This window comes from Scylla paramamosain, chromosome 32 (genome assembly GCF_035594125.1).
Source record: "Scylla paramamosain isolate STU-SP2022 chromosome 32, ASM3559412v1, whole genome shotgun sequence".
NCBI classification, from domain to species: Eukaryota; Metazoa; Arthropoda; class Malacostraca; order Decapoda; family Portunidae; genus Scylla; species Scylla paramamosain.
In genome coordinates this window covers 6473755-6491385 of record NC_087182.1, presented here as the reverse complement: position 1 = coordinate 6491385, position 17631 = coordinate 6473755, and the positions used below count along the sequence as shown (strand labels likewise).

Sequence of the window (17631 nt, the reverse complement as noted above, 5' to 3'; positions counted from 1 at the left end):
GCAGTATTGTAAGGGAATGATTGTAAAGGAGTTAAATGACCACACACACACACACTCTCACACACCATTCTCTCTCTCTCTCTCTCTCTCTCTCTCTCTCTCTCTCTCTCTCTCTCTCTCTCTCTCTCTCTCTCTCTCTCTCGTTGATTCTTAGTACACTTATGTGCTTTTGTGCTTAATAAACTAAGTAAGACAACACGTTATAGATTATTCACAAGAAAGACAAACAATTTCCACGTACGAATCTTTTTAAAAAGTTGAGCACGAAAAACAGCGCACCAAACAAACAAATGTATTCTATTGTCCACCATTGCACTCATAATCTCTGTATACCACACGTGTTACAACAATCCTCACTGAATCTGCAGTGATGAATAATAAACAGAAACCAGATGTCTTGCTTCACGCCTCCAGTGGCTCGAGGCAGCGGGGAAACTCACGGAATGGCTGCAATGGGTGTGAAGTGCTTGATATGTCTTGAGCTGCCCCCACCCTCCAGAACACACACACACACACACACACACACACACACACTCGGGTCTTCCAACAACAGGTACACATTGGTTAGCGTCTGACCACTGAAACTCGTGATCTGGAAGTGTTTTTACTTGGAATTAAACACGAACACACACACAAATAAAGCAGCTGTTAAGAGACCAGACATGTATCAGGCTCATAATATATTCATAACCGCAATGCAACTTATGAATATGACTGGATGTCTATTTTCTGAGTAAAGCAAGGCAAGGCAAGGTAAGAGATTAATGAATTAGAACAAAAGAGAGAAAGATATCTTCGTTTACACAGTGAGATCGCGTTTCCCCCCTTTATTATATTTCTTTTTTTTTTTTTTAAGTTATTTGTCTCCTTCTTTTACTCTTTACAGTATTCTCGTTCAGCGTTCAGGGATTATTTTTCCACTCATTTTTATTCTTTTTAGTATCCTCAGATTATTTGTCCATTCTCTTTTCTCTTGACAGTACTCTCGTTCCGGGATGACTCGCAGGCGACGCAGAAGGAAAAATCCACCTGACCGTCACCTAACCCAACAATCATGCTGGCGTTTATCCTCTCCCCCGCGGCCGCTGTGCTTGAGGGAGGATTCCTGTGAGGCGGGACGAGCGAGTGTTTTTACCTCCACTTTTGAATCCCGATAACAAAAGCTAATTGATGCGACCTCACCTCCGGAGGGCTCAATCCAATTACCTGGAAGAGTGACAGGTATGAATGTCGCCTGATATGAGTGGCGGAGTGACCACGGCGACGGCGTAAAAACACCTCGGGATCCAGCACACCTTCCTGCGAGACGACAGACGAACTTGGGAACTGGAAACTGTTGGCTAGGGGGACGTTGGTTTGTGGCAGCAGGGAGTGAGGTGGAACAGGTTTTGCTTCTCTGCTTAGCTTCCCTCTTGAGTGAGTGAGGGGGACTGCAAACACGTAGAGTTGCTTCTTTCTATGCAGGGGCGTGAGGCGCGGCGTGACAGTCAGACAAGACCCGCCAACGTAATGTATGCACAGCGGAGGAAAATGTGAAAAGCGAAATGCACAAAAAACTAAACGCACTCCTTTTCACATGACATTCTCTCTCTCTCTCTCTCTCTCTCTCTCTCTCTCTCTCTCTCTCTCTCTCTCTCTCTCTCTCTCTCTCTCTCTCTCTCTCTCTCTCTCTCTCTTTCTCCTCTTCATTTGATCCCCCATTTTTCTCTTCCTCTTCATTTATCACCTTTCATATTCTTTACTTGCTTTATATATTTTTTTTTTTCACTTATATTTTCTTTTCTTTCTAGTAGTCGTAACGTATCATTTATTATCGTCCTTTGTTTCATTTCTTCACTCAATGGTTCTTTCTCTTACACCTCGTCGTTCTCCTGTCTTTCTCCTCCTCGTCGTCGTTCTCCTCCTCCTCGTATCGTTCGTCATGCCGCATCCTTCCCTCGCGCGGCCTCGTCTCCTCCCCCGCAGAGAGCCAGTTACACGTCAACGTATTTTATCGAGTGGTGGTGCAAATATATTTCAGTATTAACGCAGTCACAGGCCATTAAGTTCTCTTGATTTAAGGGAGTGTGTTGTCGGGTGTATTATGCTATATTTTATTCCTCTCAGGCGACATTCAGACTCCCTCGCTGCCTTGTTAACCATTTTTCAAGTCCCTGTGAGGTCGCCGAGATTTTTTTTTTTTTGTTTTGTTTTGTTCTGCTTCAAGATCAATGGTTTGGGTTTCCTCCGCCAGGGTGGGAGTACCGAGGCTCACCTGCTTACGTGAGGCCTCAGGTAACAAACAGGTGGCCAGACTTCCCTTCCGCCGGTACCTTTGTTTCTGTCATGTTCACTTTTTTGTAACCACAATCGTACGTTTTGTTACGAATATTAATGAGTTGTTTGTGAAAGAAATATATTTATGAATGTGTTGTTTAAGAACGTATAGACTTGATTGCCTCAAGTTAGTGTGCCTGATTCTTATCATGATTTTCAGGTTATTCATGAAAATATATGTCTTTATGAACCTATCAACGAAATTTCCTGGTCTGTATGTTTTTATTCTTATCTTACTTGATTTTTATGCTATGTCTTATTCTTATTATGATTGCTGATTTTCAAGTTAATAGTGAAAGAAATGTATTACATCTTTATAAACTTCACAATGTAGTTTCCTGATGTCAGTATGTCTTTATTTTTATATGATTGTTGATTTTTTATATTAATATGTCTAATTCCTATTATGACTGCTGGTTTCCAAGTTAATAATGAAGGAGAAGTATTATGCCTTTATGAACTTCACGATGCAAGTCCCCGAAGTTGTCATGTCTTAATCCTCACATGACACGACTGCTGACTTTGATGTTAATATGATGCGAAATAAAAACAACTGCCATGGTCTGAATTATGTATCCTCAATATTGATTTACGTTGCAGTATTAAAAGATTTCTCTCAGCACTGATTGAGTTCCATTGGTGTTCCTTGTCTCTCCAGCTCCTTCATCTTTATCTCGCCTTTCTCTTATACTTCTTTCCTTCAGGGATGCTTCCTCCTCCCTATCCCAACCTCTGACCCTGACCCTCAACCCTCCCTCGTGTGTGTGTGTGTGTGTGTGTGTGTGTGTGTGTGTGTGTGTGTGTGTGTGTGTGTGTGTGTGTGTGTGTGTGTGTGTGTGTGTGTGTGTGTGTGTGTGTGTCTGTGTGTGTGTGTGTGTGTGTGTGTAGCTCCGTCCGTCCGCCATGATATAAAGGGTTGCCTCATCAGATAGGGCGGAGGGAAGGCTGGACAAGTGAGCCGTGGAGCATATTAAGTCAATAATAAATGAAACGATAAGGCAGATAAAGTTATTTGCATCTAGAATATCGCCGCCTGAGATGATAGAGACCTCGAGGGAAGCTGATAACAGGGAGGCTGAGGCCGGAGGAAACTGACCGACGCCACCGTGGAGAATGTTAACTGCTTAAAGGTCAGTGATGCACCAACACTCACACTCAACATTCCCAACACTGCACAAGGCCTAAAAGTTGATGCTGTAAATCGTGCGCTTCTTAAACATTATATTAGACCGTATGTCATGATTAATATCTATTTTTTCTCAGCGTTCTTCTTTCTCACCTACGTTCCCTCACTTGTCTAAACCTTGATGAGATTCCTGCACCTTTTAAACACTCCCCTGTGCTTATTATCTTGTTTTATTAATTTTTCTCACTTATTTATGATTTGTGCGCTTCTTTCCCACCTTCCTTCCCTCACTTGTCTACCTTGGTCATATCCCTGCGCCTTTTAAACACTCCCCCGTACTTTGCATCTTGCTTTATTCGTTTATGTCACTCATTTCTTCTTTGGATGCTTCTTTCCACCCTCTCTCCTTTACCTGTCTCACCTGGCCGCCGCTGCACCGCCTCCTCCCTTCCCTCCTCCCGCCTCACGCCTTGTTAGCGCCGGTAATGCAAGAAATTCACAGTGCAAACGAAAGGATTCATAAATTGGCTGGGAGGCGGAGCAGCGTGCGGGAGCCCAGAGTTTATGGCGAAGACTGAGTTCCAGAAGCCTCGTGTCTACATGGTTGGTATTGCCGCGTTACTCCTCTTCCTCCTCTTCTTCTTCCTTCTCCTTGCCTTTCTTCTCTCTCTCTTTTCAATTTTCTTTTCTTTTCTCTTTTCTTTCTGCATGGTTGGTATTGTAGAGTTATTCCTTCTTCTTCTTCTTCTTCCTCCTCCTCCTCCTCCTCCTCTTCCTCCTCCTCCTCCTCGCCTTCCTTCTCTCTTTCCGTCTTTCAATTTTCTTTCCTTTTAAATCTTCTTTTTCTTTTATTTCTTCATGGTTGGTATTGCAGACTTACTCCTCCTCCTCCTCCTCCTCCTCCTCCTCCTCCTCTTCTTCCTCTTCCTCACCTTCCTTCTTTCAATTTTCTTTCCTTTTTATTTATTTTTTTTCTTTTATTTCTACATGGTTGGCATTTCCGCGTTATTCCTCTTCCTCCTCCTCCTCTTCCTCCTCTTCTTCTTCTTCTTCTTCCTCCTCGCATTCCTCTGTCTTTCAATTTTCCTTTCGTTTATTTTTTCCTCTTCTATTCTTTATTTACTATCTCCCTCCTCTTTCTCCTTTTTCTCTTCTTTGCCTTCCCGCTCCTGTTATTTCTTCCTCCAGTTTTCTGTCAAAGTGTTTTATTACCATTGTTATTATTATCATTATTTCCTTCCTATGTTATTTTGTTATTATCCTCTCCCTTCACTTACTCCTTCTCATTTCTTGTGTTTTATTTATATATAATGCATTACATTCCCCTTGACATGCATTATCCTTTAACTATCCCTGTTCTCTCTTTCATTCTTCCTTGATTCTAACTTTAATCCTGTTCTCTTCTCACATGTTTCCTTCTCTCTCTCTCTCTCTCTCTCTCTCTCTCTCTCTCTCTCTCTCTCTCTCTCTCTCTCTCTCTCTCTCTCTCTCTCTCTCTTTCCTTTAAAATCTCATAAACTCTCTCGGTTCCTTTCCTGCGTCTCTCTTTTCTGGTAATTTTTCTTTCTCCTCATCTTTCTGGCGCATCTTCATTAATCACCTTCGTATATTTATCCCAGCTCGCCCCACCTCCCTCCCCTTCCCAGGCTGCCCCGCCCCGCCTGTCTGGTTCCCCGTCCTTGCCTCTCCGCCCTCCGTTCATTTGGCTATCACCTTCTCGTATCACATGAGAGATATTCAACGATCCGTCACCCGTGGACAGACTATTTCCATGATATATATCCCTCTATCACCCCTCACCTCCTGTCCTCCTCCTCCTCCTCCTCCTCCTCCTCCTGCGTCTCCCTGTACAGCTCGAGTCATGGGAGTTAGTCGAGTGGTATCTTGTACGCGTTTCAAGCTAGTTTAGTGTTTTTCGTCAGTCTTTTGTCCCCTTTTTGTGACTTGAGGACTTAAGATTGAAAGAAAACGTATTCTCAGTGAAAGTGAATAAGGCAAGTTAATTAACTTCTGATCACGATTGTGTGGTTTTCTTCCTTCTCGTCCTCCTCTTCCTCCTCCTCCTTCTCCCATACCTCCAGTCCATTCACTATAACTTCCGTCCCTCCTTCCTCCCCTTCTTTTCTTTTCTTTTCTTCTTTCCTTCTTTGAGTATACCGTTCTTCCTTTCTTTCATTTTCTTCCTTCCTTCTTTGAATATACCGTTCTTCCCTTCCTTCCTTTCTGTGAGTGTACCGTTATTTCCGTCTCTCTCTTATACATTAAAAGATAAAAAAAAAAAAAGAGGTGCCGGATCACGTCCCGCTGCGATCAACCTTCCCACTTGTCTCACGCCTGAACACTCGACACCTCCCCCAGCATCGCGTAGGCCCAGTCTCATCTAGCCGCGTCAACTTCCACCAGAGGACGTGAGTCACTCGGAAAGAAAAGTTTATAGTCATCCCGGTGCCTCGTTTGTCATAAAGGTTAAGATGTAACTGCCGGAAAGATGTTACGCCGTGTTGACGCCGATGATGTACTTCTAGTCCAATTAGATGCCACGGCTGCTACCTACGTGGCTCCCAGGCCGTTATATAAGTCACCGTCTTTCTTTACGCTTCCCGAGTCTTACCAATCACACGGCAGACCTCACACAGACGCCGGTTTCCATTGCCGCTGTAAGAATGAGCCTGAGCGAGACGATGCAAAGACTTAAACCCACTGAGGTCTGATACAATATTAAGCTTCGTAATTTATTGCCTGGACGGGAAAAAGTGTCGTGTGATTTAGATAAACGACCCAACGAGACTTGCTGGAATGCGGGTAAAATTTATGAACTGGACTGATTTACATTACAAGATCTTTACTTTACTTTTTTTTCCCCCTAACAGAACAACTAAGGAAGCAAGTACAATATTAGGAAAGGAGTTTACATCCCCACACTACGGGCCAGCACGCAAGGCAGGGCACCTCACGTAAGCTGACAAGGTTCCCGGAGCTGCCTCGATCACAAGTGCTGCAATAGTTGAGTTACATCTTGACGAGCCGCGGCCAAGAGTGAGCCATACAAGGACCTTCAACTTCACCGCCAACCTGCTCTCCCACCCACGGCAGGCCAGGTGTTAATTGGCATTCTCAGGTGTGGCTGGACACTTATTTGAGTTACACTCCAAACCCTGTGGCCACTGTTAAGAATATCAATGAATTAGTGGAGCAAAGTGTATTGGGCGTCGTTACAAACTAGTACGACACAATATTAACATCGGCGACATACTAAGAAGCGATCGTTTATAAGGCGGGTGGGGAGCATGTCCTTGTTACCTGAACACGACGTTAAGGAGGGCAGGGAGCGGGTTAGTGCTAAACATCACGAAGGACGCGACGAGGGTGGCGGCTGGCTGCTTCAGATATCCGGGAGAGAGAGAGAGAGAGAGAGAGAGAGAGAGAGAGAGAGAGAGAGAGAGAGAGAGAGAGAGAGAGAGAGAGCGTGTAGACTGTTATCGCACCCTATTCTCCGTTTTACCTCTTTCCGATGTCCCCTCTCTCTTTTTTACTCTTATTTTATCCCTTCTCTCTTGACGCTTAGGGCTCGTGTGTGTTATCAGGCAGCGTAGCGGACGAGGGCGCCATCAAAACATACAAGGCAGAGGCGCGATTCATGTTAAAGACGAATGATTCAAAAAGTTCCACTAATACGGAATTCCTGCAGGTAAATAGAGATGTAAGAACAAGCTTCCAGTAAACTGTTGTCGATAAAATGTTAAAAAAAAAAAAAAAAAAGGGAGGAAAAATCCAGTGTTGAGCCTCGCAAAACATGGTTTTCGTAAAGTATGACCGATAACAAGTAAAAAAAAGAATAGTAAAAAAATAAACATCGCTGCTTCTAGTCTCCGGCAGAACACGTTTACAAGCAGGCAGCATGAAGGCACACTACATTTCTCCACGTCCTTACGAACAACAATGAGGTGAAAATAAGAGTCAGGAGTGGGAGCATGACCTTTGTTCTCTTCTGCTGTGTCGACGCTTGACAGGCGGTGATGACAGAGCCGCCTGGTGAGGGCAGGGCGGCCCGCCTATACATCACCGCTGACGGCACATAAGTTCTGGCGGTGTGGGATCCCAGATTTTCGCCCCCAAATCACCGACTCGCGGCAATTTCCCCCCCTGAATTACGCTGCTGCCGCCTGGGCGTCGAGGAAGCCCCAGTTCCATGACTATTGTTCCCCGCCAGCCTGGGCTTCATAAAGAATGCAAAGCGACGCCGCCTCACCGTCGCTCATCCTGCGCCACAGTTTATAGGTTAATGTGGTGTAATCGGTGTAACAGAAACGCTGGGGTCTTTGTCTTCGCCCGTTTTCTTTTGTCTGCCTATTTGTTTTGTCTATTCCACTAGCCTCCCCCTCCTCTCTCTCTCTCTCTCTCTCTCTCTCTCTCTCTCTCTCTCTCTCTCTCTCTCTCTCTCTCTCTCTCTCTGGTTTGTCTTCAGCAATATTTAATAAGTCTCGTATGCTAATTACTTACAAAGCTACAAAGGTAAAGTATCGCAGCATCACAAGGTCGCCGAGCAACGGCATAAATTTGCAGCCAGTGTAAGTCTGAGGGCAGGCAGTGGTGTGCCGCAGGCGCCGCACCTTGCCCCACCATTACTGATTTGTAGATATACAGAAAGAAACTTTGTCGTCAAATGAGTTTAAACACAGAGGCAAGCACAAGAATGACAGGAAAAAAAAAACCGCTGGATTACATTTTAAAAGTTAAAAATTTGGATTAAAAGACGGAAAAGAATTGGATTCCGTAAATACGAGTGCAGCAAGAATGGGAGGCCCGCCGCGGCTGACGCTATGCAGTACAAACCGGTGGCGGGGCAAGCTGTCTGACAAGTCACCCGCAGGAGACGAGGCGACCCTTTGACAGGCGCGGAGCGTTATCACCAGCGCCTGCTGCTCCCTCGCCCCGCGCCGCCTGTGTCACCTGGCGCCCACCCGAACCACGCAGCACCCTCCTCATCCTCCAACCTTCCTCCACGCAACACCACGACGGTAAACACCGAGTAACCTACATCATGCGTTCCCTCAGCACATTCACATCTCAGTATTTGTTCATAAACACTCACACCACTCCCCCTTATCCCCCCAGAGGAAAAATGCAGTAGATTTCAAGTAGCACAACCAAGGCAGATCCGGATTGGAAGGGGAAAAAATACACTGATTTTTATTCGAGCGAGGAATCCTACATGCAATTACCCGAGAAAGAAGCGCCTTATCAGCCGGCTCGGTGTCGTGCTTAGTTATTACACGGCCCAGATTCATAACAAGATCCGCATTTCTGACTCAGACTTCATTTGTTTGAGTCCTTGCATTTTACAACATTGGAGACGATTTATTTTGCCAGGCGCCCAGTGATAAAACTATTCCCTTCGCCTCAGAAAAAAAAAAAAAAGGAATAGTAATTATAATAACCTGAGTGCTAAAGAGCCTTCAGTTCGCTGCCCTTCACTCAGTCTAGACATCCTTCACTCCTCGGTTTTATTCTCTCTCTCTCTCTCTCTCTCTCTCTCTCTCTCTCTCTCTCTCTCTCTCTCTCTCTCTCTCTCTCTCTCTCTCTCTCTCTCTCTCTCAGCTGCTCCACATGTCCACGCTATCGAACCTCAGAAAGCCATATAAATACCAACAATACATTCCCCTAAGCTAGCCATGCCCTTGTATAATAATGAATGTTAATAGTGACTGTAGTGGATGGTGAGACGATAGTGGTGTGTAGGAGTGATGGTGAGTGGGGTGATGGTGGGCGGGAGTGATAGGGCGAGGTGGACTGACTCTGAACTGCCTGGGAGTAATGGGGACTTTGTGAACTGGCCGTCACCAGATGGCAGCAGCGAGCCACAAGCAGGAAGCAATTTCTAATTTTATTTATTTATTTTCATTTTTCTATTTTTTTTTTTATAGAGCCAGTCTGCATATATATAAATGTAGCGTATTCGAATTTTTCTTTACGCTATTCCTTCTTTGTAGTAACACAGGTAACACTGTACTGTATCCGAGAAAGCAAACACTGGAATATCAGCAATGTTGTCGTCCATATTTTTTAAGCAGGAATATATGTACACTATCTATATAAAACGTATTAATGCCGACAGCATAAATCATGTCTATGCCACTGAAAATGCCAGATACCATAGAACAACTTCGGAAATTATTTTCAATTGAAAATAGGCACCTCACTGGAGCCTCGAGAGACTTGGTGACAATGGTTGCGGCGGGTCAAACCAACGCAAACTCTGTGTATTGCAGGGCGCTGGCGGATGTGACTACACGGCCTACACAGTATTGCTGAGCCCTTGACACGGCCTATACAACCTTCAACATAACTTATTTAGAGTAGTGGTAGCAACACAGTCATCCTCCGTGAAATGCCTGCGACACACTAGCGGAGTGGCTGCTGCTGGAAGCCACTCGTCTTCTAACGGTGGCTGTCCATCGCTTCCTCAGCTCAGCATCACATACATGAAATGTATGGGACCCACCTATATTTGAACAATGAGGTACACAACACGCTGACAGCAAGGCTGCAAGTTCTCGCACCTACTATCGCCGTGAGTTGAGAGATTCACTGCATCAAGTTACTATATCCATATATTTGTCACGATGTCACTGAGTGTGCTTTGTCGTACAGTAGTACCTCAATATTTCTTATATTTTTGAGTTTTAAATCGGTAAATATTAAGAAACGTTGCGCGGTCCTATTTTCTATTTTTTTTTTCCGGCTCCTATCCCCTGCAGTGATGGGAACTGATGGGAAAGAGGGGTTTTCGGGTGGGAAAAAACTAAAATAGACCCAAATACCGCTTCTTACCATCAAAAATATATAAGCAGATGTATATTACTGCTGCTGTTCTTGATGTTGTGATGGCTGCCATGTTCTTGATGTTGCTCTTGCTGCTAGCATCCTAACATAACTGAACCTAACTATACTTAACCTAACTGAACAGGTAAATATGAAAGAGCCGCATCAGCAGTAGTGCCTTTGGTGGTAAGAGGCGTTATTTGGCTCTATTTTAGCTTTTCTCATCCGAAAGCACTGTTTTCCCACGAGGTCCCCAACACTGTAGGAGGAAGGAGCCGAAAAAATAGGAAATACGGCCGAACGACTCTTCTTAATATTTACCTTTAAATTAAATAGTTTTTAGACTTATACAGTGCTGTATGACATCTGCCACGTTGATAGAATATGAACTTCTACTATTTTTGTCTTGAAATTATCAATGGAAAATAAGAATAATTTTATGTAGAAATTCTCAAAAATAACATACTGATAAATCCTGAATGCATTTGTATGCACATGGAAATAACTGCAACAAGATTTTACATCACGTGAGTGTAAAACTTCTCAGCAGAGACATCTAGTGGCTTGGCTTATCAAACTCCCCTTTAGAATTGCAAAGAAAACGGAATAAGAAAGTTACAAGTGTAGATAATCCATTTTCTATAGGAGACAGCACGATGGTGGACTACAGTAAATGTTGCTGACTATGCTATAAGTGACCTGACGAGTGTATACTGAAAGCACTGACTCGCATACCAAAGAAGTCATTATTCCCGATGACTCCATTATGACGAGGTGGTGGTGTGATGTGGAGAGGGTGAGGCACAAGTGGAGGCAGTAGCTAAGTGGATAATGATGGAAGGTGGAAGAGAAGCAGCAGGTTGTCAGATGGTTATGGTGGTGATGGTGGGAACAAGAGATGGTATAACATGGGTACTGGCGGTGGAGGGAAACGAAAGGAAAAGAGGAAATAGTAACTTTGTTGGGGAAAGGCGGTGGTGGTTGAGGTGAAGCGTTGAAGGCGGCGGCGGCGGCGGCGGCGGTGGTGGTGGTGGTGGTGGGGGAGAGGAAGTGGTGGTTATGCGGAAAGCAGTGTTCTTGTTTTGGGTGAGGGAAGGTGTGGCGGTGTAGTGGAATTTATGTTGGTGTCGGCGGAGGTGATGTGGTGGTGGTGGGGTGGTGATGGTGGTGGTAGTGGTGGTAGGGGTTGGAATGGTCTTCATGCATGTGAGGAAACTGTCGATACTCGCTCGCTCCTTCCTGTCCAATCATAATAATCCGGCATTTATAATACACGTCAGGTGAGAGAGGCAACTTCGTCGGGTTCTTTGAAAAAAAAAAAAAAAAATGTATATAAAAAAAGTGAAAAAAAAAAATCCGTCTGTACTGCACCGCTGGATAATGAATACGCGCGGTTGATAATGAGTATAATGTCCACCTCACACTTAGAAATACATGCGTCGGTAAAGAAGGACCGTGACATTACCTGGCAAGGAGGAGCCTGATTTACGTGCAGCGAGGGCGAGGGAAACTCCAGACAACGACTACACCTTTCCTTCACTCAGCAGCCACTTCACTGAATCAATGTAAATGGTACGGGTTCTCTGAGCTGCTGATCATGCCAGACTGTCTAGTATTTCATTATCGCGTAACTCCCAGACTCAAATGCCTACGCTAAGCCAGTTTCAGTATAGCACATCTTCATTGTAGCGATGTACAGCAGGAGACAAGCTTAATTATTCAGTCAGCCTTGTAATTTTAACAAAAGACAAATCGAGGAAGGCAACTATTGGCATCTAGCGAAACGAAGCATCTTGTTGGTTCGAAACTATGACTGAAGCTTTGATCACCAAGGCCTCACTACACAGCAGTAACACTAACGCGACATGGATTCCTACGCGTGTTCGTGAGTCAGCACGTGCACAATGCTAATATTACGCAAATCATACAAGACGGAAACCAAAAGACAAAAAGAAGTAAATAATTGTCAAGTGAATGCCTCCCGAACCACACACCGCATACCGACTCCTGGAGATGTGGCAACGCAGCATCCTCGTGTACCAACCAGTGGCATGGCGTGAAAGCGGCGGCGCTATCTAGTTAACTACTTGGAGCCAGATAGTCGTTCTTGCCCTTCAAGGCCTTGAATCGCTCCATGTAACTTCACAACACTAGGAATTATAAGTTATTAGGCCTAAGGAATGCGGAGGATTATACTCAGGCCGGTCACTCTTTCTGTTCCTTGATGAGGCTACAATCGAATCATACAAACGTACATTTTAACTAAGGAATCATACGTAAACACTCAAGGTATATTTATGTTTTACTTCTACTAACCTTACCACACAATACCTGTATGCACATCACCGTAAATCCTCAGCAGACGACACCTGTGAGAAACTTGCCTACAGGGATGACAGAAGAGGGTGACGTCGATGTGAGCGCTGTCGCCAGGTCTTCACGCCGCCCAGCTGGTATTGTTAAGATGCTTCATTCGCCAGTCCTCCAACACATTGCGGCACCTCACAATACTTCTTTACATTTGAGATCATTGTTGCTTATGAACCACAAGGACTGATATAAATAACATCAGACATATTAACAACTCAGAAGTGCACCAAAGCAAAACAATTTGAATTCCGCAAAAATAAATATAGCATATTATCATAGCTGCCGAGTGAGAGGCATGAAAAAAAATAAATAATAATAAAATAAATAAAAAAAATAAGTGCCTATAATACTGCATTTGTACAAAGGCACCACATGTATTTTTACTTCATATTAATAACAAAATCCATGAAGAGCAGATGTTCACATGAATTCTTGCTTCTAATTTACGTCATATTTTATGCAGCTGTGGTTTTAGGTCGTAAGGTTTCGCGTTGGATTCGATAATTACAATCTTTAGGAGCATGTTTATGAGTTTACTTCCCCACAACTTCCTTCTCACTCCAGTTCCTCCTCATGTACCAAGATGACTCCAAAACAAAATGTAGGTATATTTATCCGCATTTTCCACATTTTTCATCAGAGTGCACGTGCTACTTCCGGTTCTTCACTCTGCTTATAAGGAGACTCAGAAATAAGGAAGGTTAAGAAAACATACAAAGCTCATCTGCATTTTATTAAGTTAAATACGGGAGAAAGAACCTGGTGTTAGGTGTTGGAAAATATAAATACAAATAAAACACAGGTAAACATATTCAGGCTTAATGACACACTCAAATAAAATATCTAAGCTAAGAAGCCGTAAGGGAGCAGCGCTGAATCAAGCTTTCATTTATTATCCTGCCCAACAAGGGACGCCGATCTGACCTCGCCCCCCCGAGCAGCGATGGCTCTGGGAGGCACGAGTCGCGACCCACACCCTTGTCGGAGATTATTGTCGCCAGATATTTGGCGTGGGCACACACCTGTCGTTACTACACACCTACAAGACAGCAACACTAAGGCACTTATAAAAGAACATATTGTGGCTTTTTTTGTACTGTAAACCGTAGAGGAGATTTCATGGGTGACCTGAGGCATTACCGGCTTGGTGGGGAGTGAGGGGAGAAGCGATTACTGAAGGTACTATAAGCGGTGACTGATTCTGAGACGACTGACAAGAGGGGCAGTTGACTTAGTCTGAGGGAGTATTTTGAGCTCCTGGATGGCCGCCTTCTGGGTCCCGACACCAGCAGTACAGGGACCGCCCATGTCGGTGTGGAATATTGAGAATTTGGATGCCGACGAGAATGAAGGCAAGTTTTGAAAGACAAGAATAAGAAGAAGGCCGTCTGAAGCTGTGTGGGGAGACGAGACAACCGGTAATGGGCCAAGATTCCCCAGAACATCCCCCCCTGGCTAATGTTACAACCGTGACGACAGATCAGCCCGTCACACCCTCGCGGGGCGACACAAGCCTGCAGAGTGGTAGGTAGCAGCGACAGTAGCGGGGAGCGGGAGTCGCCTGACTCAGACCTGTCACCGGGCTTGGAGTTCGCCTGCGTGAAAGTCTTTTGCGACACACACAAACACACAAAATAAAACAGGGAGGCGTTTGAAGGATCTGTGATAGAAGTGTTCTAAGAAATGCTCGCACAGCAGTCTTAGGGTAATAAGACAAAACTACAACTAAATCAGCATCAGCAATCATAAAATGCATGGAAGGGGCCGGCAAACTCCAGCTTGCACACCCGGTAACCTTGGCGCCCCGGACCCGTAGGGCCGAGAAGCGCTGCATTCCCGCAAGTTGTTTGTAGCGTCCAGCGCTGGGACACTTGACCTGCTCGCGGTGTTGGCCTGCATTGTTGTCCCGCTCGTGCCAGGACAGACTCCCGGGCTCCCGAGGCGTATAAATGAGCACATTCTACATTTAGGAACAATGACTGTGGCATTAAATTTGTTGGTATCATTGGCAACAGTTTCTTTCTCCAGTGTCTTAAGCTACAAAGGTACAACCCCCGCCCCGACGTCCAACCTTTAGTGAACTAAGAACAATCGCCCAGTAGTTACTCCCCCGAGTAATTCTTACAAAATTTCATATAAAATAAATTATAAATTCTGATTTTTGCACATTAAAAAATCACAATACCCTACAACATAATCATTCACTTCAAGACTACTTAAGAAGCCTTTGGCATGCTCGCTACATACTAATAATCTGCTGATCAAATAAGAACACAAAGTTCATCTTCATTAGCACCATAAGAAAATAAAAACAATCACCCATTCTGATCAAATAAGGATATGTTTGAATAGATTGAAATGCAGTGTGAATTGTTAAGTTCTTTTGAATACCCTCTGCGCGCACACCCGAGGCGGCCGTGCTGTGGCGCCGCCATCCCCCAGCATGAGGGACCCAGCGCCGCCCAGCACGCTGCCTGTAAAACTACTTTTTGGCAGAGTAACAGGAAGAATGGCAAGTGCTCCTTTGCGCAACGTCTACTTTCGATTCTTTTTAGGCCTGATCGTGCATAAGATGCACATGAAGGTGTCAATAAATGGTGGATTACCAGTGATCCTGCCGTTTTCCTGCTGCTCTGGCAAAGCAGTGACCTTAAGGCTACGAAGTACTGCAGCGAGGCAAGATTCCTTCATGTCAACTACTGGCGTGACTTATTGCTTGGTGTTGGTCTCAGTGGTTAGAGCACACGCCTCTCCGGGCCACGAGGAATCCCGCCCCACCCTCGTTACCAGAGCCGGAGCTGATGGTCAAGCTACTCTAGGGTGTTACATGCCTTACATTAGCTAGAGTAGTGGCCCGAGGCACACCAGCGACCGTGCTGACACGATCTCGCGCGGCGTCTCGAGCATTGCTAAAGATCGCCACAACGGTCAGCGTCCTCATGACAGCCACCACGCTCGCATCCCGGCAGTGCCGCTTCCTTGATGGCAACCTCCCGAAGGTGGGCCAAGACACTAACAGTGGCGGGACGTTACAGAGGCTCGTGGGCACGGCCAATGTCATTGGCAACGTCAGGTGACGATGCTCAGGCAGATGGAGAACAAAGCTTTGATGCTTTTGCCAAAGTTAACTTTCCGAAGCTATAGCGCGAGCAGTGTGACCTGCGGTACAACCTGACCACCAAATTGTTGGCTTCGCTCACCACCACGCATCGGCCCGCTGCTGGCGGCCCCTGGTAAATGAAAGCTTTAGCGGCTGTGATGCAGCTCCTGCGAGAAGCTTCGTCCTGAGGCCAGCCTGCGGCGGTGTTAACTTGGCCAGTGAGGAGCCACGTGTGGCTGCTCCGCGTGAAGCCGTCTGGCTCAGGCAGTAACTCACTTGCAAAAAAAAAAAAAAAAAAAAAAAGTATTGTCAAATCAGTGTTAGGCAGTGCGAGCCGCCAGTCACGACGCTTAGGGCATGAAGTGGAGCTGAGCCACTGGCCACACGGCGCCCTGGCACTAAGGCACTGGCTTCCCTGCTTCCTGCAACCTTGTATGTGCTGCAGATTGGGCGCCCGGCACTGCCTGGTCAGTCCGGGCCTGCGGGAGTTGTGACGCCTCAGGGGCAGTGTCTCCATTGCAGCCCGGACTGTGTTTGGTCAATATTTGGAACAAATTTACATAAAACATAGAGGACTCAAGCCTAAGCTGCTGGATCGGCAAGCCACTTCCCGGTGGTGGGAGAGATACGACTTGAGGCAGCCAACCCCTGAACTTGCCTTGCTTTAGTCCCCCTTGGAACTTGGAGAATCAGCGATATCAAACATCCTTTGTAATTACACATTTACAGGGTATCATATAAATAATACAATTTTCACACTGCTTAAAACTATTTCAGCCCCAAAAGTACGTGGCCACAGACATACCCAAACATAATCAAGCTTGCTAACACAAATCATACACCAAACTCAACATTCAGTTCATTCACACGATATCAGTACATGTGATGATACAAAAATATGAGACCTGACATGATGTGAGTGCTGAGCAGCGTGCGGAACGCGGCCGCCCCTCACGCCATGCGGGGCGCTGTCAGGACCCGCACGGCGGGGTCTCGGCCGGCCGGCCATGCTGCGGCCGCCGCGCCTGCCCGGGCCACTCCGCCCCGCGCTTCGCCGCGCCCCTGGCCACACAGTGTACAGGGAGGCGTGTGCGGTCACGCCTCCGATTTGTATGTACATCTAAAGTGAACATGAGACCAGGGGACTTACAGCTCTCCGTGCTGCCCAAAATGTACACCAGACCATGGTATGTACACTCGGCGGGGTATTTACACCTGGCACGAAGCTCAGGTACAACGGTTGTGAACACAGCACCGACGCGGCCTTCACACGGGCGGCGGTCCGTGCACGTAGCGGAGCTGTGGACTTAAGGACAGGTTAAGGGTGTTCACGTGGTCACAGCAGTTGGGCTCCAGCAAGCAAGCCACACAAAAAAGGAGGAGCAGCGCTGCTTGGAAGGGCAGCGCTGCACGAACCACGCGCCACACCCATCCGCGGCGGCTTCCGCCACGCCCACTGCCACTCACGGTGTTGGAGCGACGACACGCCTTACCGACCTTGCAGTCTTTGGACCACATTCTCCTTCTGAAAAAAAAAAAATATATAAAGAATAATCTCATTAAAATTCAAGAGATAATTGGAAAACATTTCGTTAATATACCATAATTAATTCTTAACAGGCTAACGTGGATTGGTGATTTCCAGACAAAATGGCAAGTATTAAAAGGCTTGATGGCCACTCCGGGACACAAAGACTCTCGGTGCTCAAAAACTAACAAAAACACCACTGGCTGTGTCATCTCCACTAATAACGCGTCCAGGTTTCCCTGAACACCCCACACGCCACCTGAATTGTCCCCAGCCGCGCAGCGACTGGCCCCTCACCGGCCTGTCGCGGTCGTCGACACCCTCCACATAAGCTCAGCTCGAGAACACGCACCCCTTCCTCCCTCTCTC

General features: G+C 45.9%; 1 protein-coding gene and 1 long non-coding RNA gene across 11 annotated transcripts in view; both read right to left on the bottom strand.

Annotated features, from left to right (window-relative positions):
• The window catches only part of LOC135089151 (uncharacterized), a 115098-nt gene extending 103098 nt beyond the window's left edge, over positions 1-12000 (bottom strand). Inside the window, exon 1 of the long non-coding RNA XR_010261398.1 lies at positions 11730-12000. This is a non-coding gene — a long non-coding RNA (uncharacterized LOC135089151). The remainder of the gene's footprint in view (positions 1-11729) is intronic.
• Positions 12001-13352: 1352 nt separating this feature from the next.
• The window catches only part of LOC135089148 (klarsicht protein-like), a 321886-nt gene continuing 317607 nt past the window's right edge, over positions 13353-17631 (bottom strand). For all 10 annotated transcript variants that reach the window (XM_063984433.1, XM_063984434.1, XM_063984436.1 and 7 more), the window contains one exon: positions 13353-17259. In XM_063984433.1, coding sequence (XP_063840503.1) covers positions 17001-17259 — 259 coding nt within the window. In that variant the 3' untranslated portion in view covers positions 13353-17000. The remainder of the gene's footprint in view (positions 17260-17631) is intronic.